This window comes from Teleopsis dalmanni, chromosome 2 (genome assembly GCF_002237135.1).
Source record: "Teleopsis dalmanni isolate 2A chromosome 2, ASM223713v2, whole genome shotgun sequence".
NCBI lineage: Eukaryota > Metazoa > Arthropoda > Insecta > Diptera > Diopsidae > Teleopsis > Teleopsis dalmanni.
In genome coordinates, this window is record NC_051847.1 from 157365627 (window position 1) to 157392916 (window position 27290).

Below are 27290 nucleotides of genomic sequence, written 5' to 3' on the forward strand. Positions count from 1 at the left end.
AATCAGTTAATTTTTTTTTTTTTTGTTGTAAACAATTTTTTAAATATATCATAGATAGTTAGATTTAAATGTTTAAAAATGATTTGTTTTCTGTATAGTATTAGAGTTCGATTTACTAGTTGTTGTAATTTTCCTTTTCAATATGACTGAATAGTTGTAGTTATTTTGAAATTGTAATTAGAGGTCTCCGGTAATATGTTTGAAACCATTTCTATACCAATTATGATTTAATGCTGTCGATTTATTGCTTATAGTTTATTTAATCATTTAGGGTTGAATATAGTACTTACCAAGATACAACGTTAGCTACAACTAGAAATACTACTTTCTACACAAAGGTATGATAAAAACTGAAATCTTCAAAAGGACATATTTTATAAATAGTATATATGTATTACAATATTAAATTCAAAATTGTCAACACGAGTATGAAAGCAATTCTACTTTTCGGTTCTGAAACCTAAAAAGACAATGCAGCCAAGTCTTGGTCGAAGATCCGTCTCTAGCATATAACTACTTATTATGATTGTAAGTGACTCAGTTGAAAACAAAATTTGAGTCAAAATCAGTGTTTTAAACACTACGCAAATATCCATTGAATGAATCTAACCTCACACTATATGGTTGAGATCCATTTAAGCAAAACATCGACAGTTCGAATTGTGGTAACAGATTCGTAATAACATTTGTTACAGACCACAATCAAGAACATTTTTTCCATCTTATGTGTGGTTATATATATTAATTTAATATTAAAGAAAAAAATTAAAAAAATGTGAACTTGTATTTTATTCCTAAAACTTGTTGAATATAAATATATGGTAGAGGTATCCAGCATCTGGCGTAACAAGCTCGGTTATCAAATATTATGGTGACACCGCTTTGTACTATTACTATTGGCGAGCTCGTTAGGCGATATCGCGATTATATGTTACCTCTTTAATGTTTGATTTAAACTTATTTTTAATTTAATTTTGTTCATGATCTGACACAGCGAGTTTTTATTTTAAATTTAATTTAAATTTTACGGTAATTTAGTTAGGAGCATCTACCGAATAAAGAGTTCAGTTCCAAAGTCATCACAGAAAAGTTGTTGGAATCGGTCATATTTATCTTGATTCATTGAGTGACCACCGTACAACGCCGATTTGGTAATTTTTCATACTTTACTTGTCAAATTCTAGGCTCCAATGGACCTGCAGATTCTTTTACAATTGAGAAATGCATAAGGAATTGAGAGAGACCTCGGTATTATTGAGTTTTTAAACGTCTTTGAACTGAGTAGCAAACAGTTGTGGGTAACCATCTGTAACTCAGAGTATATTTGTTGGAAACAGAAGATAATGAATTTTTAAAGCAGTCTCAAAGGCATTGGCTATCTACCAACAGCTTATTTCCGATTCGAGTAATCCACATATCATTTTCGTTACCAAAAGTAATTAGATAAAACCTAATGAAATTATACGAAGAAGAGAACACAATACCATAATAAATAAAACAACACAAGTAATTAGATATAATTAAACCTTGCAATTATTTGTTATTATCATACGTTCTGTTCAAAAAGTACGACTATTAGAAATTTATATTTTAGAGGACATGTTCTTAAAATATCTAAAAATAACAATTGAACTTTCATAGTAGCATGATTTATGGAGGCCACGACAATTTTTCCACTGCCTAATAAATATTATATGCATATTATTTGATTGACTTGTAAATTAATGTTGATTACAGATATACAGATTTTTTATAAACTCTGTCGATAAAACATTCAAGGATTATTATAAATCTTGAAGACATGTCTTTTTAAATACGATCCAGAAACAAGTTAGCAAGGCATAGAAGAGACAATAGAAGTGCAATAATAAAAAACTGCGACATATAAATTTTTTTTTTAAGTGTTCCAAATGCACATCTATTGTATTACCATACTTTTTGAACAGTTTCCCAATACATATAGAAATATTATTATTACCATTTTTAATTGTTTAATCTTAAAAATTGTATTTGAACATGCCACAAAGTTTTCTGAAATCTTCAATGGAATGCTACTGCTTGGTAATATCCATACAAATCTATTTTAAAAATGATTTTTAATAAAAAAAAGTGACACATATACTTGGTTGGTGGCTTGGTATGTAGTTACGTTGTTGCGGTAACAGGAGCAGGAATAGACCATACCTATCTTCGGAAAGTATATTAATGTAATATAGAAGAAATATTTTCAAATCTTTATTCAGACTTACTTTTATTTAATTCTTTCCTGCACCTTTAAACTACTATTTATTCTAATGTGATAAGCGGCACATGGGGCACTTTCTTGCCCGCTTCTTCTTACGCGATCGCTTACACCCATCCCACGTTGCAAGCATGGGGGTGCGTTTACTATATTTGTTCAAATTTTTTTGTTTCCTTTTTGTAGTTGTTGGTGGACCTCGTTGCTCTTTGCCACATGTACAGATATCAGTTTCCGGCGAATTTCCACATGTCACATTTAATGAGGTATCAGAATTTTCACTAAGAATTGTGGAAATTTTCTTCATCTTCCGTCGTTCTTTAGCCGGTTTTTTTTTCTGTTTTAGAGGAGTTCGTTTGTTAGACCGAGTTTTTTTCGTTATAAACTCGTCACATGTACAAAAACTAGTTTCAGTTTCAGACGAGCTTGTACAAGCCGTATGGACCGATGTATCGTAACTTTGAAGATTGGAAATTTTCTTTATCTTCCGTCGTTCTTTAGCCGATTTTTTTTTCTGTTTTAAAGGAGTTTGTTTTTTAGGCCGATTTTTTGTTGTTTTGTACTCGTCACATGTACAAAAACGAATTCCAGTGCTAGACGACTTTGTACAAATCGTATGGACTGAAGTATCGGAACACCCACTGTGATGATTGGAAATTTTCTTCATCTTTCGTCGTTTTTTCCCAGATTTTTTATTCTGCTTTAGATCACTAGTTTTTTTAGGCTTTCTTCTTTCCGTTTTGAAATCGTCACAGCTACAAAAACAAATTTCATTTTTAGATAAATTTTTACATGCTATATGGACTGAAGCATCGGAATACCTATTTCGATTTATTGTTATCTCATTTTCTTTTTTTCGGTCCTGATCCGAGTGCTTTTTCTTACATTCAGTTTGTTTTTTAGAACCTATTTTTGTTTTAGATTTACCTGCTATAGGGGGCTCGTATTTTTCAGTTTCGGCATGGTATTCACCAACATCTTTATCTGTTTCCTTGATCGCACTTTGAACTTTACTGACTCCATATGTCTTAATGAGATTAAATATAAAATTTAAGGCCATGATGATTTACGAAAGTTTACTTATTATTTTTTTATTTATTTTTAATGAAAACATGAATTATAAACATAAAATAAATTTATTTTAATATTTTATTTTTTTTTATTTAATTTTATTTGAAGTTTTAAACTTAGCAAAATATAAAACAAAATATTTTATTCTATGTTAATACCAAAATAGATTCACTATGTACTCACTTAACTATATATCAATAAATTTAATGATCGGACAAGATTTTTCCAGTTGTGAATAAAAATGCCAGGTGACATATGAGTGACAGTTAATATTTGAACAGAGCTAAGGGGTTCAAACTAAGATAAAATTGTTCTCAAATGATTAGGGTTACATATACAAGATTTTATAGAAACTGTTTTGATACCCTTTTTCCAGTGTAATAGTGACTCTATATCTGTGATATTACGACATACAAATCGAAATTCTTAAAGGTTATATACGATTCTATATACGATAATTAATCGACATTTCCTTATTATATCAAACGATCATGATAATGAAAAATATTTCATTTTTAATATAATGACTCGCGGCACTGGATACAAGTTCTTCGAACCAGTTGTACAAAGAAGTCTTTGTCAATTAAGTAAATTAATGTGAAATTTAATAAATTAATAAAAACATTCCAATTCATTTATTTGGGATACCATAAAAATGAAATAGTCTGACATTACTAAAATATTTCAAAGATAAATTTGCCTAATTGTAGTGGATTAGAAATATGTCGCGAGCCGCATGTTTGGGCCGCGTTCTTTGGACACCCCTGATTTAGATAAAAAGTTGTCGCATTTAAAAATAAAATCTCTCTTGTAAAATATTTTAAGCAATTTACTCTAAAAACTTTACTTTCCTTAATCGTTATAAATGAATTGTGTTTTCCAGTATTATCGCAAAACTCATTTGTTAATGTTATCCTTAATTTTTTGGCTATTTAAGGATATCAGAATAGCTTAATTGCAATGCTATTAGCTGCTAATACATCATTTTCATTTTATTCTCAACTATCTTTACTAAAGCGATTAGCTTAAATTTCTTTCAACAAAATTCCTCACAAATACTATAAAGCAAAACTCCTGAAAGAAATATCGCGTTAGTTTGTCTGCTGCCGGTTTTCTTTATCTCTTCTTATTGCAGGTAATCAATCTTAAGACTGCATAAAAAACGCATGCAAATCGTGGGACTGAATTTCATGTGAATCTACATTTATGCGTTTGTATCTTCAATCTTCAATGAAGGTAAATAAAAGCTGTAATAACGGTTGGAGTACATGGAGAAACGTCATGTATCTGTTGCAGAGCAAATGATTGATGTGCTCAAACGTAAGAAACCAGAACACAATTGATTTATGAACTTAACTGGAGAAGGTTCGTTCACAATGCGAATTAAGAATGCAAACTCAATTCTCTTGATGGGTTATTTTAAATGCTTTAATAAGATTTTCGAACACAATTGATTTAAGAATATTTCTATAAAAAAGAATAAATTTAAGAAAATAATTTATTTATTTAATGCATGTACTATTGAAATTAAACAAAGATTTAAATTAAATCGAGATTGTGTTTTTATTTTAAGATATAAAGACAAATAAATTATTAGCTCCATAAAGTTTACTAATTAATGTAAAACCAACAACAATTAAATCATATACTTTTCATATTTTTAATATGTTTTACTGAAATTATTCTGTTATTATTATTAAGAGTTTTTTCAAACAGCAGTGAACTACAACAACAAAAATTTATTTATAGTATTTTAATTTATTGAATTTTGTGGCTAAAAATATATCTCTTTCCAGTATTGTCAATTACCCATCATCAGTGGTCTTGGAATTAAAATATTTCTTTCATTTAATTATTCATAAACAATTTTTTTGAGACTGCAAGTACCAGGGATTGAACTCCTGCCCTGCATTAATATGAAGCTCAGAGTCAGCGCTCCTTTACCAACTGACCCAAAGCCGTATTTGACTTGTATGTTCGCACATTTTTCTGGAATTTTGTTAATTTGCTATGAAAGCTTTTTTATTAACAAAATTACTTGCTCTGTTTGTATTAGAATAAATTCATAAACCAGCTATAGAATAGTTAAACTAATTAATTATATTTTTTATTTTTAATTGTTAAATTTTAATATTATTCTGTTTGTAAAGGTATTATTTGTTGCATGTTTTATATTATTCTTTCTAATGTATAGAACCTAATCTAAGAACTTAATGCGGTCATGCTGAGTAAGTCATTATTATTATTAAATACTTAATTATTAAGATTTAACATAAGAAACAGTAAGCAACTGTGTATCACAATGTTTTGGATATTCATGGACTTTTAAACAAGCTTGTGAAATATTACAGATAAAAAGAATATCAAAATCATGAGTAAAAAATATATATAATATATTATATATTTAAAAAGAAATGGTATTCACATACCAGTCTTTTACATACATGTCACAGAGCTCTGGTAAATTAGCTAAATTTGTGCGCTCCTTAAGTTCTTTTATAGAATTGAATTATATTTATTTATAAAGTTATGTGATATTGCTGACATCTTAAAGATATTAGAAGGTAATACAATAATTGGAGAGTGCACGCAATGCTTTCGACTTCAGATCTGGCCTACAGTGAATACTTACTTTTTTAGACATCAAAAAGATGCTTCGGGAAAATTTGACTCAAATATAGAAAATATAGAAATACATAATCAGTAACATACAATTTGTTAAAATAATTAGAATAATCTTCAGCACTATTACTTGAGCTATAAAACAGTTGTGACTTTACCTGAAAATAATTTATAAGATATTTACACGAAAAAGATTTATTTATATACACAACATTCATATTGATAAAAGTATCTAACTATAAACCAGTTTTTGCTAAAAGTGGAAGCTCTTCTATTTACATTATTATATACTATAGGCGTATTATCACATAGTAAATGGTATAATCAGTTCTAGTGCAAAGCTGGAATATGTCGTATCTTTATTCTTGCTCATACTCTAATATACGCTAGAAAGAATATTAATTTTACCCTATGAATACAGTTTTATATGTTCAGACTCTTTGATTTTGAGTATTAAATTAGATTTTTAAAATAATTTCATCAATATCTTTGAAACATTTAATTTTAAAGTCGTTTCACATTAACTCTTCTGCCTTTCTAGTGGACATCCTTTAAGGCTGTTTACCGTCCCATCACTTATTTTGACATAGAACTGCATTTTCTCTTTTAACATTAACATTTTTCTCTTTTAATTAGCCATAACAATCCGTTATTGGGTTTCACCTTGACGAATCTTTTTAGGCTCCTCTGCAGCGTGCGATATGTACAACATCTTGGATTGTAATTATGACTTTCATTTTTTTTTATCGTTAGTTAATATATATTAACTTGCATATTTCCATACAATTTTTCTTTTCAGAATATAAAATATGTATTTATTTAAATACAACAATGACACCTATTTAAATTTATATTATTTTTTTTTTAAAGTCTATGAAAATATAAATCATTTTAATTTTATACATAGAAAACCCTACTACATATCTGCGGTAACTTAACTGTCCTTGCCTTTTTAATAAAAAATTTAATTCAATTCAAATCAATAAATAACAAAATAAACTTAAGCCATGAATAATTTAAAGTGTTTTTATAGCGTTTCAGTTTGTGTTCCTCCGCCAGCTCATATCTGAAAATCAATTTTACTTAGTGGAACAAATTTATAGCTTCACACATTTTCCTTTCATTTCACACAATTTAAACACATTTTTTCTTGTACATGGAAAAATCAAAATGTAAATCGCCTTTCCTCTAATGGAATTCTAAGGAAGCCAAACTGCATAAAATTGAAATTTGCATTTAAACGCAAGCAAAAATGTATCTCAACCGCACCAATCGGTTACGGCGACGAAAAAGTACGTAAGTGAGAAAAATACCGCCCCACATATTTTGAGAAGAATCACTAAAACTGATTTCTAAAAATTATTAAATATAAAAAAAAATGTTCAATTCAACAAAAAACTTAAGTGAAAAGAAAGTTTTTCATTTCATAATCCATCATTTTTTTATTTGCTTTGAAATAGTAGTAAAAATTTAGTGGGCAAAAAGTTTCCATTACGAGAATAAGGAATTTCAATTGTAATAAGAGTAATAAAAATTGAATTTTTTAGATAATTAATAAACAGAGGTATTGAGTTTAAAATATATCATTTTTTTATATTGTGCTTTAATATGAAAGAACTTCCTTTTAAATTATGACAAATATACAGCTGGTTTATGATTTCGTTCTAATATAAACACAGCAAGTAGATTTGTTAATAAAACTTTTATAGCAAAATAACAAAAGTCCACAAAAATGAGTGAACATAAAAAGTCAAGTACGACTTTGGGTCAGTTGTTTAAGGTGCGCTGACTCTGAGCTTCAAATTTGGCAGAACACGAGTTCGATTCTTGGTACTTGTAGTCTCAAAAAATTATTTACAAATAATTAAATGAAAGAAATATGTTAATTCCAAGACCACTGATGATGGGTATTTGGCAATACTCGAAACAGCTGTATGGTCAGCCAAAAATTAAATTACTTAAAATAATATAAAATAATTTTTTGTTGTTGTAGTTCACTACTGTTCGAAAAAAACATCTTTACAAAAAAAAAATAATTAATAAAATCAGACGATGACTTTGAAGCAATAAATGCATTACTGCTTTACGAATTAAAAATATGCAAAATATTTATGGAATGATATCATTATCTACTCCAATAACATAATCAGTTTAAAATTGATAACAAAGGATGTATGCTCCGCTCTACCTAAGAGGTCAACCCGTTAAGAGTACTGCAAAATATAAATGAGAAATGAGGTAACCTAAATACTTATGGCAGTAATGCTGTGATGTGTGATAATAGCAATGAAAAAATTTGATTTCAATCAGATATTCCAAGCTCGCATATTTAATTTTGTATTTTTCTTCGCCACATTATTTTACACAATTTTCTGTTTTATTGCATTTCGTATACGGATTTTTTCTTTTAAATATGGAAAGCAAATGAAACTACCGCATGCAATGTGCGAAGCAATGCGAATTACACTAACAACCTTTGTTCAAATTCATATCCCAGGAAGCGATTTCTGTTTTATAAGCTTTATCACTTGCATTTCACTCATTAATAACCTTATTTTTTATAGCTACGGTGCAAAGATAGACCATCATTGGTTTAAAACTGCAAAATCCATATAACATATTGTATCACATTAACAAACTATTTGTAGTTTTAAATGTTTGTAGGAAATCACATCAAATTGATGGATGAGGAACGTTTTACTTAAAAATTGCTATAATGTATCATCTTAAACGCTAATTAAAAAGCGGCGGATATTATTGTTTTAAGCGAAAAAAAAAAAAAATATTAAAATGATTTGATCCTGCATAAGAAATTTTTGTCACTTTTTGCTTGGCATCCATTATTAATAGTATACATATGTATTATATATAACTATGATATTATTTGATTATAACATATCTTAAGACATATTTAAAATGTACTATACTGCAACATTTCAAAACTTTTCATGTCATTTTCTGCATTTAACATTATTTGGCACTTTGAAACAATTAATAATAATATTCAGTTATAAGATAGTAATTACATTTTCTAATTAAATTAAACTGGTTTACTTTAAAGCACTTCTTAAAGAACTTACTTATGTTTAAATACATGAAGAGCTATTTAAGAAGAAACCAACAACAGCGAAAATTATACATCCCATTGCGGTGTTAAATTATGGCGGGCACGGAAATAAAGTTGAAATATTTTTGCTCTTCCCGCATGCATAATGCCTTGTCATGTAGATACATGACTTTCACATGATAATTTATATGTGCGGAATATAAAACGTGAACTCAACAAAATGGGAACAGAAAATGAGAAACGTGAGAAATTATGACACACATTTCTACCCTTCCACTCGGAAATACTGACACTATTTGTATACTGACATGGAAAAAAATTAAAACATTAGCTCTTAATAATTTCATCTACAATATATCTGGTAATCATATATTTGCTTCCTTCGATTTAGAAAAAAGCACATCGTTGAATAAAATAATATCATAATTGATATTCATATACATGTTTTGTTAGAGTTTTCGATGAGATTGTTTTGAAAATCTAATACAATATTGTCCTTTTTTAGATTTCAAGTATATTTACATATATCTACTTTATAAGAGTGTCGTATGTATCGAAGATGTATGCAAAACGCATTGAAATCATCATCTTTTATTAAAGATGTGTTAAAGATATATAATCATTAATTTTATAAAATATTTTCATCGATTTAAATCTCATGACATCAAATGGAGGGTTTGGTGGGAGAATTAAGAATATAAATCTTCCTCTTGGCATTATAATTTACGAATTTTTAATTTCATAGTTCGTTAGAAATAACTCTGGAAAAAATTTGTCAATATTTATTAATAGCTAAAGGTATAACTATAGTTTTAGTTCTTCAGGTGAGAATGTTTTGAAATAAAACCAATGGAGTGTCAGGGTTTAACCAAGAGAGAATATAATCGAAAATATTTTTTGGTAGTAAATTTACAGTGCATTATCTGAAGATTATATTGTCAATGAGGGGATTTATTCTTTACCCCCTGACTATGCCACTAAATAAAACTTTTGAAAATAATACCAATGTGAATATTATTTTCCACCTGCACATATTTATATAGGTACACATTGAAGTCTATATTCATGATGCTGTTGGTAACTCGTGTTAGAATTAATTAAATGTACTACAAAAATATATATTTTCTAAAATTTCACTCCTCCCATCTTTTTGAATTCCTGGCTACGCCTCTCTGTCTTAAAAGAATTCATAACAGATTTTGTAGTTTTTGAAATCGCTTTTGTTAAAACAATGTTTTCAGTTTGTATATTATATTAAGCTTCAGAATAAAGCCGAAATTAATGGTTTGAAACTATGCTTAAACATATTTCAGGAAAATAAGAACGACTTTTTCATACAATATGTAATCATAGACAAAATTGGGGTTTATCACTATACTACAAAAATAAATCGGAAATAAGCCTTAATATATTTAAAAAAAGCAAAATCCCAGCAGTCAGCAATGAAAGGTATTATCGTCTGTATCTTGAAACGCCTATTTTATAATTTCCATTAATCTTTCTTATTGAATCTTCCATAAAGAGAATATTCTGCGTCAAATTATTCTTCTACCAGAAGCAACCAGTTTGCAAACCTTACAAAAATGATCTGGGGCTCTGGAAATTCTAATGAACCTCAACGAATGCACGCTGACCACTATCACTGCTACTGTATACCGCTCCACTGTATACCATTTCACAGCTGGTAGGGTTGTCATTTGCATTGTTGACTTAGGGTTGTCCACATCTGTTTCCGAATATATTCAATTAAACTCATAATTTTTCAAAAAGACGATTAAAGCCATTCTTTAAATAAATATTTTTTTGATAAATGATATCTTATAAAGAATAGGCTTAATCGACGTTTAATCGTATACTTCAGTCATGGAGCTCATCGGAAGAAATAATATATGTACATTGTGAATGTTGAGATGACAAATGCAGGAAATTGCTTAACTGTTTCATGTAGAGTTCATACAAAATAATTAATTTGGAAAGATATTTATAAATCCAAAATATAAATCCGAGTGTATATGTTTATACGTCACAATATAAATTTGTTAGGAAGCTAAAAAAGTAAATAAATACATATATGGTACATATGGTGTACAACTCAATATTACCTACGTGAATGGAGTATTTGAACTTCAGTGAAATCAGATCTTATTTTATATCTTGACTTTTTGTTGTTACGTATGTGTATGTAAATAGATACCGTATTAAGGGATGTATCAAAGTTGTCATGTTTTTGATAAGTGAATGAAAGGAAAAATAAAAATTTTAAGATAATTTTAATAAAATATCTCTGTTTGTATTTACATTTGTTGTCTTTGAGTAAACGTATGCGTATAAACGTTAAAAAACGTAATACATTTTATGTATTATAAATAAAGGAATATTCTTATTTGTATATGTTCCGCTAAATCACCAAGAAAGTTTATAAGGATAAAAAAGGATTCACAAATTCATGTTTACAATTTAAGTATTAATCAATTCCTCAAAAGTAACAATTCATTCTAATTTAAGAGTAAAAGTGCTAAACTTTTTGCCTTTCTCTTTTTTAAAGTCTGTACAGAACTTTTAGCGTAGCTAAGCATTACTTCTGTGTATGAATTATGGATCAGGACATGTTCTACATGCGTAAAATTTGCGCAAAATTTTATGTATTCCTTTATTCCTTGTTTTATGTGTTCCTTACTAGCAAGGAAATTTTTTATGAAACAACTTTGAAAAGGCGGTACGCATACTGTATTGCTTCGACTTCGGTGTTTGCATCTTATTTGGGATTATTAGGAAGGCAAAAGTTTCAAATTTCTATGCCAGTGAAAACCAAATTTCTGTTTTTGCACAGACAAACTTAATTTTAATTAATTAAAGAATTCAGTCTTAAATACACGCGCATTGATAATTAAGTATGTGGTACGCCATTGCTACTCATCTGCTGCTGTATTTGTCAATATTAGGCACAGAAAGATGTTAGATTTATATTTTTTGGTACTAGGAAAACTCTTGCCAAATAGAAATTGGCAAGAGTTTGATGAGCAAGCAGATTTATTTAAATAAGGAATTTAATTAATGTACGAATACTTTGTGTCAACACAAGCACACTTGTTAACAATCTTATTTTTAAATGTTTGCTTGAAAAATGAAATGACATCTACACTAAAGAAAACCATCTATCAACATCGAATAAATTTTATAAAATGCTAACCAAATATATTTCTAATACTAGTAAATATATATACATTAGTATAGTAAAATAATGGGTATTCAAAGTAATGATTATATTTGTTGGCTATCTTCAATAAATTAGTTATAATTTTTTGTTATAATTTCAATACAAATATTATAATTTGCATACTGTAAACAATATTTATAAACCACATTATTACAAAAACCAAATACAAACATAATAGGGGTATTCACTCTGTCTTGCAAACTCCTTTGCGTGGTGCATGAAGGGCACAAATTACGCGCGCTTGCAATGGACAATAACAAAATACACTCACAAAATTTCTTGTAATTGCTTGCAATGTTACTAGAGGAAAAAACAGCTGTTTTAACATCTGTTGCTTCTCATGTGGATGTGGCATACTGCGAAAACAGCTGTTTCATTTTAATATTGCAATTCTGCAACAGAGTAGTTCTTGCATTTTTGCAATTTTCATATAGTATTTTTACAGTTCGTGCACCTTGCAATGGCTTTGAAAGTCAGAGGGTATAACCCTATTTTTTAAGAATAAAGACACATGATTTTTATACAAAAAAGTTTAGATGGTGAATGGATATGTTTATTATTTTTAAATAAAGTATTCGTGTTGCTGTAAAGCTAGACTTTCTTTGTATAGTGACAAAGAAGCTTTATTAAAATTTAGAGGCGTTTTGAATAACAAAGAAAGAATTAAAGGACAAACACAAAAATTTATTTTAATTTTATTGAAATTTGGCTGACCATACAACGCTGTTTCGAGTATTGCCAAGTACTCTTCATCAGTGGTCTTTTGAAATAATCGAATTTTATTATTAATTAGTTTAAGTCCGTATATAATTTGTTTGGACTGCAAGTGCCATGCTTAGAACTCGTGCCTGTCAAATTAGAAGCGATGACTAATCGTGTTTATCCACAAGAAGCCAAGGCTGCACAAACTTTCAATGCTCAAGTTCCAGGTTTTTATTGTCAGTTTTTATTTTTATTGTTCCAGTTTTTTTTTTTGTTCCAGTTTTTATTTTTATTGTTTTAGATATGAAATTTAATAATTGGCTTTAGTTATTTTTTAAATTTTTAACAAATTGGAATTAAAATTTGAAAAAAAAATACATCGATACGATAATTTTGTTCTTCACTTTGTGTGACTATTCAGTATCTGCTACCCAACGTATTTATATCACCTATTTTACAATTACACCTTCGAATCATCGATCAAACATTATATTTACTTGGCATGACCCATTGTTACCTTTTTAATTCTCGAAATTGAAAATACCACTTCGAAGAATGTGTTTTGTTTATATTACGACCACACAAGAAAAGTCTCTGAAGGAGTTCACATTTTTAAACGATTGTATTGTATTGCTCTTTGAGGGTAACAAACATGAATTAGATATATGATTCCTATGGATAAATAAAAGAAACATGGTTTAAATTTACATTTGTTCGATTTATTAACTTACGAGTATACAAGTTTTTAAATAAAATGTCGCAATACTAAAGCATAAATAATAATTTCGTTTTTAATACATTTTAATACGAACAAAATCGTGCACTTCGAAAAAGTTTTCTTACATTGTTGAACTGTCATAGTGTTCGGAACTTAACAAAAAAGTAGAAAAGACCTAACATACATAATAAAACAACCCCATTACAATTTTTATAAAAACCAAAATAATAATATTAACAATTTAAATTAAAAAAAAAAAACTAAAATATAAAAACATATCGTAAGGCCTAAGCAATGAGTATTAAAATTGTCCTTAGTTTAAAAGTATGTACAAGAGAGTATTAAGAAATTTATTAATATAAACATGAACTGCAGAATTTGAAAAGACTTGTCTTTACGATTTAAAGGTACTATCATTCAACATCTTGAGATATTTGAATATGTAGTTCCTAAGCCACGCTAAATGGAGTTCGTACACCGAGCGTAATAGAAATAATTTCTTTTTGTGGCGGGTTTTCGTTATATTCACGTTTCACAACTTTTCTTGAAAGAATATCGTCATTCGATTCGCTGAATGCATACAAATCAAGCTCATCATCATAACTGTTGTTCGAAGAAATGTCTCTCTTCCGTCTACTTTCCACTTCGTCTTCTTGTTCGCCATCGTCTTCTAATTCAAAGACGTTGTTATTACTGAATGCCAACTTGTTTATTTCATTGAGAAATGAGGCCTTGAGATCGCGTATAGTCCTATCATATCCAGGTTCACTAAGTGGCGGCAAATATGTAGCGGGTATTCTACTTGTACCTTTATATCCACTATCAGGACACCTTGGATCAATAGAGCCAGGGAAGCAATATGAAGGTGTAGTGATTGGATAAGTTGTCGTAGTTATGAAAGATTCGGGCTTTTTGGTAGTTGTCAGAATTCCTGGACAAGCTGGGTCAAGTGAACCTGGATAGCATCTCGGTTTTGAAACTGTTGTTTGTCGAGTAGTTTGTGGACAACGTGGATCCGTTGATCCTGGATAGCAGCTTGGTTGTGTAATTACTTGTGGACAAGAAGGATCAGTTGAACCGGGATAACATTTCGGCTTCGCAGTAGTTGTAGGTGGTAGATATGTTGGAGGCAGACGACATGAAGGATCTGTCGAACCAGGATAACATCTTAGTTTAGGAGTTGTTTCTGGCGTTTGAGAACATTGTGGATCAGTTGAACCAGGGTAACAGCTAGGTTTAGTAGTTAATTGCGGACAAGTAGGATCAGTTGAACCGGGATAACATCTCGGTTTAAGCGTTGTTTTCGGTATTTGCGGACAGCGAGGATCAGTTGAACCTGGATAGCATTTTGGTTTCGTTATAGTTGTTGGAGGTAAATATGTAGGAGGCTGAGGACAGGAAGGATCCGTTGAGCCAGGATAGCATTTAGGTTTAAGTGTTGTAGCTGGCGTTTGAGGACAGCTGGGATCAGTTGAACCTGGGTAGCAACTTGGTGTTGTCGTTATTTGTGGACACGTAGGATCTGTTGAGCCAGGATAACATACTGTTTTAGGTGTTGTCTTAGGCGTTTGCGGACACTGAGGATCAGTGGAACCTGGATAACAGATTGGTGTCTTTGTGGTTCTCGGTGTTTGTGGACATAACGGGTCAATGGAACCAGGATAACACCTTGGTTTAGAAGTTGGTTTTGGTGTTGTTGTTGTTATGAGTATACAATCGGGATCACTAGAGCCAGGAAAGCACCTTGCCTTTGTTGTTGGTGGTAAATATGTGGCTGGCTGGCATTTTGGATCACTTGAACCTGGATAGCATCCTGCCTTTGGTGTTGTAGGAACTTTTGGACATCTTGGATCCGGAGAGCCAGGGAAGCAATTTAAGCAATCTGGGTCTGGTGATCCAGGATAACATCTGGTAGTTGTTGTAGGTAATTTTGTTGTTTGAGGGCAACGTGGATCAGGAGATCCCGGATAACAACTTGGTTTCGAAGTTGTTGTTGGTGGTAAGTACGTTGGTGGTTGAGGGCATGAAGGATCGGTAGAGCCTGGATAACATCTTGGTTTTGAAGTTGTTGTTGGTGGTAAGTACGTGGGTGGTTGAGGACAAGAAGGATCAGTTGAGCCTGGATAACATCTTGGTTTTTGAGTTGTTTGAGGCGTTTGTGGACAACGAGGATCTGTGGATCCTGGGAAGCAAGTTGGCTTAGTAGTTGTTTGTGGGCATGATGGATCTGTGGAACCAGGATAACATCTCGGCTTTGGTGTTGTTCTGGGTGTTTGTGGACAAGAAGGATCCCTCGAACCTGGATAGCATCTTGGTTTTGAAGTAGTTGTGGGTGGCAAGTACGTTGGAGGTTGAGGGCATGAAGGATCAGTTGAGCCTGGATAACATCTTGATTTTTGTGTTGTTGGCGGCGTTTGTGGACAACGAGGATCTGTTGATCCAGGATAACAACTAGGAGCTGTTGTTGTTTGTGGGCATGAAGGATCTGGAGATCCCGGATAACATCTTGGCTTTGATGTAGTTCTTGGTGTTTGTGGACAACGTGGATCTGTAGAACCTGGATAACAGCTTAGTTTGGTTGTTGTTTGTGGACAAGAGGGATCAGTTGAACCTGGATAACACTTGGGTTTCGGCGTTGTTCTCGGTGTTTGTGGACAGGAAGGATCTGTCGAACCTGGATAACATCTTGGTTTTGCTGTTGTTTTCTGTGCTTGTGGACATAATGGATCAGTTGATCCTGGATAACATCTCGGTTTTGGAGTTCGTGTTGTTGGTGGCAAATATGTAGCAGGTTGGCAATTTGGATCACTGGAGCCGGGATAACAGCCTCGCTTAGGTGTTGTAGGAACTTTTGGACATCTTGGATCTGGAGATCCAGGGAAACAATTTAGGCATTCGGGATCCGATGATCCTGGATAGCATTTTGGCTCTTCTGTTGTTGTAGGTATTTGTGGGCAACGTGGATCTGTTGAACCTGGATAGCAGCTTGGTGTGGGCGTCGTCTTTGGAATTTGAGGACAACGAGGATCTGTTGAACCGGGGTAGCAATTTAATTGTGTTGTTGTTTGAGGGCAAGAGGGATCTGTTGAACCTGGATAACATGTTGGTTTTGGAGTTGTTCGCGGTGTCTGCGGACAGCGAGGATCTGTTGAACCTGGATAACATTTTGGTTTAGAGGTTGTTTTCGGCGTTTGTGGACAAGAGGGATCAGTAGATCCTGGATAACATCTTGGTTTTGGAGTTGTCCTTGGAGTTTGTGGACATGATGGATCGGTGGAGCCTGGATAACATTTTGGTTTCGAAGTTGTTGTTGGTGGTAAGTACGTTGGTGGTTGAGGGCATGAAGGATCGGTAGAGCCTGGATAACATCTTGGTTTCGATGTTGTTGTTGGTGGTAAGTACGTTGGTGGTTGAGGGCAAGAAGGATCAGTTGAGCCTGGATAGCATCTTGGTTTTTGAGTTGTTCGAGGCGTTTGTGGACAACGAGGATCTGTGGATCCTGGGAAGCAAGTTGGCTTAGTAGTTGTTTGTGGGCAAGATGGATCTGTGGAACCAGGATAACATCTCGGCTTTGGTGTTGTTCTGGGTGTTTGTGGACAAGAAGGATCCCTCGAACCTGGATAGCATATTGGTTTCGAAGTAGTTGTGGGTGGCAAGTACGTTGGAGGTTGAGGGCATGAAGGATCAGTTGAGCCTGGATAACATCTTGGTTTTTGGGTTGTTGGCGACGTTTGTGGACAACGAGGATCTGTTGATCCAGGATAGCAACTAGGAGCTGTTGTTGTTTGTGGGCATGAAGGATCTGGAGATCCCGGATAACATTTTGGCTTTGATGTAGTTCTTGGTGTTTGTGGACAACGTGGATCTGTAGAACCTGGATAACAGCTTAGTTTGGTTGTTGTTTGTGGACAAGAGGGATCAGTTGAACCTGGATAACACTTGGGTTTCGGCGTTGTTCTTGGTGTTTGTGGACAGGAAGGATCTGTCGAACCTGGATAACATCTTGGTTTTGCTGTTGTTTTCTGTGCTTGTGGACATAATGGATCAGTTGATCCTGGATAACATCTCGGTTTTGGAGTTCGTGTTGTTGGTGGCAAATATGTAGCAGGTTGGCAATTTGGATCACTGGAGCCGGGATAACAGCCTCGCTTAGGTGTTGTAGGAACTTTTGGACATCTTGGATCTGGAGATCCAGGGAAACAATTTAGGCATTCGGGATCCGATGATCCTGGATAGCATTTTGGTTCTACTGTTGTTGTAAGTATTTGTGGACAACGTGGATCTGTGGAACCTGGATAACATTTTGGTTTAGAGGTTGTTTTCGGCGTTTGTGGACAAGAGGGATCAGTAGATCCTGGATAACATCTTGGTTTTGGAGTTGTCCTTGGAGTTTGTGGACATGATGGATCGGTGGAGCCTGGATAACATCTTGGTTTCGAAGTTGTTGTTGGTGGTAAGTACGTTGGTGGTTGAGGGCATGAAGGATCGGTAGAGCCAGGATAACATCTTGGTTTTTGAGTTGTTCGAGGCGTTTGTGGACAACGAGGATCTGTGGATCCTGGGAAGCAAGTTGGCTTAGTAGTTGTTTGTGGGCAAGATGGATCTGTTGAACCAGGATAACATCTCGGCTTTGGTGTTGTTCTCGGTGTTTGTGGACAAGAAGGATCCCTCGAACCTGGATAGCATCTTGGTTTTGAAGTAGTTGTGGGTGGTAAGTACGTTGGTGGTTGAGGGCATGAAGGATCAGTTGAACCTGGATAACATCTTGGTTTTTGTGTTGTTGGCGGCGTTTGTGGACAACGGGGATCTGTTGATCCAGGATAACAACTAGGAGCTGTTGTTGTTTGTGGGCATGAAGGATCTGGAGATTCCGGATAACATCTTGGCTTTGATGTAGTTCTTGGTGTTTGTGGACAACGTGGATCTGTAGAACCTGGATAACAGCTTAGTTTGGTTGTTGTTTGTGGACAAGAGGGATCAGTTGAACCTGGATAACACTTGGATTTCGGCGTTGTTCTCGGTGTTTGTGGACAGGAAGGATCTGTCGAACCTGGATAACATCTTGGTTTTGCTGTTGTTTTCTGTGCTTGTGGACATAATGGATCAGTTGATCCTGGATAACATCTCGGTTTTGGAGTTCGTGTTGTTGGTGGCAAATATGTAGCAGGTTGGCAATTTGGATCACTGGAGCCGGGATAACAGCCTCGCTTAGGTGTTGTAGGAACTTTTGGACATCTTGGATCTGGAGATCCAGGGAAACAATTAAGGCATTCGGGATCCGATGATCCTGGATAGCATTTTGGTTCTACTGTTGTTGTAGGTATTTGTGGACAACGTGGATCTGTTGAACCTGGGTAACATTTTGGTTTAGAGGTTGTTTTCGGCGTTTGTGGACAAGAGGGATCAGTAGATCCTGGATAACATCTTGGTTTTGCAGTTGTCCTTGGAGTTTGTGGGCATGATGGGTCGGTGGAGCCTGGATAACATCTTGGTTTCGAAGTTGTTGTTGGTGGTAAGTACGTTGGTGGTTGAGGGCATGAAGGATCGGTAGAGCCTGGATAACATCTTGGTTTTGAAGTTGTTGTTGGTGGTAAATACGTGGGTGGTTGAGGGCAAGAAGGATCAGTTGAGCCTGGATAACATCTTGGTTTTTGAGTTGTTCGAGGCGTTTGTGGACAACGAGGATCTGTGGATCCTGGGAAGCAAGTTGGCTTAGTAGTTGTTTGTGGGCAAGATGGATCTGTAGATCCAGGATAACATCTCGGCTTTGGTGTTGTTCTGGGTGTTTGTGGACAAGAAGGATCCCTCGAACCTGGATAGCATCTTGGTTTTGAAGTAGTTGTGGGTGGTAAGTACGTTGGTGGTTGAGGGCATGAAGGATCAGTTGAACCTGGATAACATCTTGGTTTTTGTGTTGTTGGCGGCGTTTGTGGACAACGAGGATCTGTTGATCCAGGATAACAACTAGGAGCTGTTGTTGTTTGTGGGCATGAAGGATCTGGAGATCCCGGATAACATCTTGGCTTTGATGTAGTTCTTGGTGTTTGTGGACAACGTGGATCTGTAGAACCTGGATAACAGCTTAGTTTGGTTGTTGTTTGTGGACAAGAGGGATCAGTTGAACCTGGATAACACTTGGGTTTCGGCGTTGTTCTCGGTGTTTGTGGACAGGAAGGATCTGTCGAACCTGGATAACATCTTGGTTTTGCTGTTGTTTTCTGTGCTTGTGGACATAATGGATCAGTTGATCCTGGATAACATCTCGGTTTTGGAGTTCGTGTTGTTGGTGGCAAATATGTAGCAGGTTGGCAGTTTGGATCACTAGAGCCGGAATAACAGCCTCGCTTAGGTGTTGTAGGAACTTTTGGACATCTTGGATCTGGAGATCCAGGGAAACAATTAAGGCATTCGGGATCCGATGATCCTGGATAGCATTTTGGTTCTACTGTTGTTGTAGGTATTTGTGGACAACGTGGATCTGTTGAACCTGGATAACATTTTGGTTTAGAGGTTGTTTTCGGCGTTTGTGGACAAGAGGGATCAGTAGATCCTGGATAACATCTTGGTTTTGGAGTTGTCCTTGGAGTTTGTGGACATGATGGATCGGTGGAGCCAGGGTAACATTTCGGTTTCGATGTTGTTGTTGGTGGTAAGTAAGTGGGTGGCTGAGGGCAGGAAGCGTCTGTTGATCCAGGATAACATCTTGGTGTTGGTATTGTGGTTGGTATTTGTGGACAATGTGGATCAGTTGATCCTGGGTAGCAGCTTTGCTTAGTAGTTGTTTGTGGGCACGATGGATCGGGGGAACCTGGATAACATAATCGTTTTGGTGTAGATGATGGTGTGGTTTGTGGACAGCGAGGATCATTTGAACCAGGAAAACATTCTAATTTGGGTGTTGTTGGAAAACACGTAGGATCCGTAGAGCCTGGATAGCAGCGTGGTTTCTGTGTTGTGATTACTATTTTTGGGCAACTTGGATCAGGTGAACCTGGGTAGCATTTTTGCTTGATTGTGGTTCTAATGGTTGTAGTCGGTGGTAAGTAAGTGGCTGGTTGACAACGTGGATCAGTAGACCCGGGAACACAATCGAATTTTTTGGTTGTTGCTGTCACGGTTGAGGTTCTATAAATTTCATTGCATAATGGATTTTGAGAACCTGGATAACATCTTGGTGCAAGTGTCGTAATTTCGGGTAGACATGCTGGATCTCTTGATCCTGGGAAACACTTTGGTGGTTTAATTATATTGATTTGGTCCTCGCAACTGACGCCCTTTTCGCACGTACCACTGCATAACTCAATATCACACTTTAAGTACACCTGTGCACGATCTGGAAATTTAAAGGCTTTTAAGCTGTTGTAATAAACAGATGTTACGATGTCCGACCCCGAAGCGGATTTCTCTATTTTCTTCCATTCGCCAAAAAGTTTTGGTTTTATTGAACATCCATTTTTGTCGGACAGTTGTAGTTTCTTTGTTGTTCTAGCATTGTAGTCAGGATCGTCAAATGCATAGCATTGAAGAATATTTACGTCCCATTTGTGAGTCTCGTGCTTGACGTTTATTGTAAATGTTATATCTGTACCGAGTTTTAATGTCGAAGTGATTTGTTTTAGGTTTGGGGGAACACCTAAGCCTATTTCCATCCAGCATTCTACTGGTCCTGTTGAAGTATCTACCGTAATAACTTCCAACATTTCAACAACGAATGGCTTGAAGAAAACCGTTTTTTCTTGTTCATCACTGCGACTACAAGTAATTTTTCTGGCAGTGTCCCACGCTTCCTGGACATTTTCATCATCTTGTATTATTAAAATGTTATCAACGGAAGCGCATATGGTACAAGATGGCTTACTGCCGCAACCTTCAAAAGGCACAGTAAAAACAAAACTACGTTCATTTTTACCAACATTGACATAACTGAAATAAGTACATTTATAATATAGTAAATGCAGGAAAATGATTTCTCTGTACGTACCGACATTTTGGATCATTATAGTACCCTTGACTGTATATAATGCCGTTAAAGTTGTTTTCAAAGTCTATGCTCACAAGCATACCACTTCCAGCATCACATTTCACATCAATTTTCTCTATATTGCTGTGTTCGCTGCCTTTATGGCCTTGACGTAGAACTCGCTTACTAACTTCTTGGTCCTGTGCGAATATCTCATTATCAAGCAAATCATTACTAGTGGCTGAACTGAAAGCTATGATCTGCAAAAGTATTCCGAATTATTATTTTTTTTATGGATAGCTATGGAAAAATTAATTACCAATAGGACAGCTGTCAGCAGCCACTGACTAGGCCTGAACATGTTTTTATTGTTCACTTAATGAACTGTTGATTGTTACAAATTCGTCCAAGCTTTATTGTTCGTTTAATTCTAAAAAAAAAAAATTATTGTTTTAATTTTTTTGTTTGTAAAATATTTTATTACTAAAAAGCACTTAGCCTTGTATCAGGTTAGGTTCTAAAAATTTAATGCAATTTATTATTTTGAAATGGATAAGCTTTAAATAAAGTTTGTAAAATATTTATTTTCTCATTCACTGCTGAGGCACCAGAAAAACTGGTATTAATACAAGATTTTAAAAACGAATTTAGATAAAATATTAAATCAGAATTGTGTGGAATAATGGTCATTGTACTTATTTGTTTATAAAGTAAAAACCGGCTTAAAAGTATTTCAAATATAGATTTAAACGAATTTTTTTTACTTTTTACATTTTTGTTGCATGAAGAGGCATCTTTACTTATATTACTAAATTAAAAATTTCAAGTGCATGTATCGATAAAGAAAATATTGGATTTTGTATGGACAGACATTCAATTATACGACCTTGTCGGCTTACAAATCCAAGCGTTTGTGAGGTTATTTTAAAATCTTTTTTATGTTAAACTGTGAATGTCAATAAAACCTAACACACTTTTGAAATAGAAAAAATGAACGATTATTTTCTCATTGTGTTTCTTCTGGTGGGAAAAATCGTGCTATTTGAGTGTCTGTGGCTTAATTAATTTGTTCTTTTAATTTCCAAAGTGATTACCACAGTTTTTATGATATATACATGCACTGTTTAGTGTTCACACCGCACCAAGATAGTAAATGAACTTTCTCACAGGTCTGAAAGTCAAGGTTAATCAAATGGGTTAGAGTTGAAAGATTTATGTACATAATGATGTTGTCCATACATCCGTAACAAGTAGAAAAACATATAAATTTGTATTATTTTATAGCCATGGTTTTTAAGGAGTATTTTGCCTTTATTTATCAAAATAGCTAAAACTTTTATTAAATCGAATAATAATCTGCAAGTTGAGAATAAAATAAAATGAATTTTTTGAAGAAGTTTTTTTAGTTAATTGAATAAATAATGAGTAAAATTTAATAAAATAATTACATAAATAAACAAATAATTTTTTTATTTTGTAAATATAAAGGTCAACGTGTTGAAAAAATTTTATTGACTGTTTTGACGACACAGTCACTTATCAACAATTTGTGGCATGGTGTAAAAAAAAAAAAATAAATAATAAGAGAATAAGCAATAAGAGAATAATAATATATTTTTGTGGTTGACTTTTTTTTAAAATAGTTTCCTGATGAAAATAGTAAATCAAAGTATCTATTATTGATATATTGTGAGCAGTTTCGATTTAATTATTTTAGTATCATTTGTTTAAATCTTCTCCATCCATTCAAAATTCATGAAATTTATTTTATATTTAAAATTACCTAAAATCAACTAAATTGGTTTGACTATATAAGGGATAAAAATAGAATGTCTCAGAAGTAACTGATGTTATATACATTTTATTTATTATTAATAAACAACTGCTACATTTGCTACATAGAAAAGGATGTTTGTTCAATGAAAAAGTCATCGCCTCTTTTTAGGTCAAAGATAAATCTTTTTATAAGAGGGTTCTTAAAATTTTAAAGAAACAATGGAATGATTGCATTACTATTAGAGGAAATTATGTTGATGAATAAGGCCGACCCCAGCCAAAAATATTTTCATAACGTGGCATCGGAACTATATATTATTACAAAGGACTATGGTACATCATTCATATGAAATATATTCTGATGACCCTGAAAAAGTATCCTAACGTAACTTGCACAAATTAATTCTATTAAGAAACCTAACAACATCCTTTGAATAAAGACTTTACACCTCATTCGATACAATAAAATCAAGACAGAACTACTTTAAACATTTTCAGACAACAGTAGTAAACTAAGAGATATGATTTATAAAATTTTTATTTAAATTTCTGTGAACCTGCAAATACTCGCATCCTTTGATTATAAATAAGAAATCAGAGAATAATCTGAATTCAGATTTGTTTCGCCTTAAAAATCTAGTAGCCTTTGTAGGTTAGAACACATTGAGTTAGAGGGATAAAATGTAATCGGGATGAAAGTATGCCGAGCTCTTTATTTCTTTATTTATTATTTTATTTCTGTATAATTTCTATTTTATAGATAAGGCTTTCTCTTGAAAATTACAGTAAACATATTCATTTATTGATTCATATATAATAATTTGATTCTTACGTCTATATCAAAGAATAAATATTGCTGATAAAATTTACAAAGACAAATTAAGCAACTTGTGTTTGTAATATTGCATCATTTAATCATCTTAGGTTTGTTTGTTAATAATTTTTTTTTGCATTTTTATTATCATTAATTTTATATCTCCCATCTGCATTTATTTTTTATATCTGACCTGTCGTTAATGATTAATATTTTATTTAACATTGAAATTTAAAAAAAAATGGATTTTTATAAATCTTGGTAGCACTTAAACATTTTTAGTACAATGTAGTTTTACACATATGTGTGTATATTATATTCTACTTAAAAATATACAAATTAAGGTCACTTCGCGATTTATAATTTAAAGTCTTTAATTTATCTGTTTTGACAGATCAAAATTAAGAATTTTAACATCTTTAATCTGTAATTGCATTAATAAAATATATATAAAGTGCCAAGACTTGATTACCGTAAAGTTGAGCTGCGTTTATGTACATTTTTTTATGAAGTAATACCGAGTTAATGAAGTTGTTTTTTCACCTTCATAAAATAAAACATAAGTGCTAATAAATTTTTTGTAAAGGTGTATGTAGGAAAAGGTTCTGCGATTTATAATGAATAAGATATAAATTACAATCCTTTATATATACCAGTTTTAATGGAGGCTACTTCATATGTGGTCCTTTATTTACACTGTACACTGTGAACTGCTGTTCATTAAGTAATTAATGTTAAATAATTAATAGTTTTGATTAAATGAAAACAATTTTGTCGAACATATATATAAAGTCTATTAAAATATTTATTATGAGCTTATTTCTGACTTTTATATATCCCTTATAAATGTCATATGGTCTTGTAATTTAAATTATTGAATTCAGTTTAAATTCTTGCACTTCTTTTAACGATCAATTATTTTCTCTCATAGAAATATTTAGTTTATAATTATTCACAATATCTTATTTTATTGTGTTTTGAAAATTCTCAGCATATCTAATCAAAAAGGTTATGATCAACGGAAAGAAACCAGAAGAACATGAAATTTGCTTAGCCGAGAGCTAATAATAGTTTCTATTCTATAACCGTAGCTAATTTATAAATAATTTCACATTATGAATAAATAACTTACATAAATTATTTATAAAAAATAAAAAGCGAAAAAAAGTATTCAAAATCATTACACGATCTTCGATCAAATATGACTGGCGATCGACTAGTTGACCATGCCGGCTAAAAACCACAATTTAACCTCAGTATTTCGACTACCCAAAAATAAAATTTTCTCAAATTACCAAAAGCATGCCTTCTTGCTGCATTTTTGTTCAAATAATCATATTTTCAATAAAATAAAGTACCCCAGTCAAACAGCGATACGTGAACAAATCAATATCTTTCGGATTGATTTATGCGATATAATTTAATTTTCCAATCGTACGTTCGGTTTATTGTTGGTTTATTGTTATATTGTTCAACTTGATGACTGTCATTACCATAATTAAATGGAAATTATATGCGCTCATATATCTGACCGAACCCCATCTGCAGTCTGCACTGACAAATTTTGATGCACGATACTCTTATTCTTCTCCGCTTGCAGAAACATTGACCAATCAATTACAATATTTTTGCTGGAGCAAGTAACCTTTCCAGCCGCAACAGAAATTATGTTTAATTTCTGCTTAGCATTTACGTCTGTAGCGGATCTGAAAGACTTCAAGAATCGAGACAAGAGTCGAATGCGTCTGTGGTTAATGGTAAGATGAAGCTATTTGAGTTATTAGTGAATGAATGAAAATGTATAAGATGTGTGTTTTATACGTTTTGCATTGACAAAAATGCATTTATTTATATGCAGTTATTTAATTCAAGTATCTGCATATGCATAGATACTTATTTCAAGTACATCGATGATGTGTTTTGATGTTGAAACTCAGTTTAATTTAAACTTTATGATTTAAACTTCTACAACCACAACTTGTCTAAACTAGAATTTTCGTATGCAATTTTTCTTTATGCTTAGTGTTGATTTCAGGTGTTCACCTATACACAGCTGAGTTTATCTGAATATATTATCAAAAATATTTTCTATGTGTAATATAGTAGTTATATATATTTTTTTAAATAAATCAAGTAAATCTGTTAAAGCAATCATTAAGGCCCTTTAATTAAAAACATATTTTTATGATATGTTGTAATAACATTCAATGCAACATCGAGCATATCTCGTAAAATAAACACCTCACCTGGAGTTCAATGAAATGGCAGTTATAATGAGTTGAAAATTCAAAACGATTAAACAACGATTTTTCAAATTTATTTTGATTTTGAAATCTGCAGTTTTAGGAAATTAAGAAAAACACCTTAACACAGTTTTGAGTTAAATTTTTAATGCGGAATTCTGTTCTCAGCCATTTATTTGCATTTTAATAATGCATTTTTAACCTGCGTTTATGTGTGGAAATATTATCAAATTACAGTAACAAAGAAGAGAATAAGCAATGCTAGCGGAGGTTCGCCTAAGAAGTGGAATTTATATAAAAGTCTTTAAAAGCGTTACAAAAATGCATAATATAATAATTTAAGTTTTATTATGATTGACTATTACTACAACATGGATGAGGTTTAACAAAGAAGTGAAAAATCGATAAATTGTTAAAATCATTAAAAAATAATAATTTTTTTTTATTACAAACGGCTTTTAATTTAATAATATTTTAGAATGCAGTTCTTAGAAATGCGTATTTATGCTATATAAACATATAGATATGAACCTAAAGTTCGTTATTGAAGTAGACTTTGAAGTTTACTTGAAAAAGACAATAAAACTTTCTATTATATTTGTTATTTATTTGATTACATCTCAAGTATATACATCTCTTCTTAACGTAATGAAAGTAATCAATAAGCTGATTATTAAGTGACATTTATTTTTAAAAAACATTCTTTATTGGATATGAATAGTACAATCTTAACTATATGCTAATGTATTACTATTGTTGAAGTGTGTTTAATAGATATTAATAGGGTAAAGATTGACCGTAAGACCGTTTGTAAGATTTTAGATATTCTGACACAAAAGTCGTCCAAATAAAGTTTTGTCA

At 32.5% G+C, this 27290-nt stretch overlaps 2 protein-coding genes across 3 annotated transcripts in view; both read right to left on the bottom strand.

The window, feature by feature from the left end:
- Positions 1-765: 765 nt before the first annotated feature.
- Positions 766-3356, bottom strand: LOC119685238. Of its 2 annotated transcripts, none has more exons than XM_038099473.1 (4): positions 3061-3356; positions 2250-2994; positions 1979-2188; positions 766-1450 (listed from the first exon to the last, which is right to left on the bottom strand). In XM_038099473.1, exons 1-2 carry the CDS (start codon positions 3297-3299, stop codon positions 2292-2294), a joined length of 942 nt encoding a protein of 313 aa, XP_037955401.1. In that variant the 5' UTR covers positions 3300-3356; the 3' UTR covers positions 766-1450; positions 1979-2188; positions 2250-2291. The 2 variants fall into 2 exon arrangements, with proteins under 2 accessions (XP_037955401.1, XP_037955402.1); XM_038099474.1 differs by having other exon boundaries at positions 1979-2191.
- A 10284-nt stretch (positions 3357-13640) lies between these two features.
- Positions 13641-27290, bottom strand: part of LOC119679058 (mucin-2) — a 32736-nt gene continuing 19086 nt past the window's right edge. The window contains exons 3-5 of the mRNA XM_038091206.1: positions 21916-22026; positions 21618-21856; positions 13641-21559 (exon numbers count right to left, since the gene is read on the bottom strand). Of these exons, the coding sequence (XP_037947134.1) occupies positions 14086-21559; positions 21618-21856; positions 21916-21957 (7755 nt within the window). The 5' untranslated portion in view covers positions 21958-22026 and the 3' untranslated portion in view covers positions 13641-14085. The remainder of the gene's footprint in view (positions 21560-21617; positions 21857-21915; positions 22027-27290) is intronic.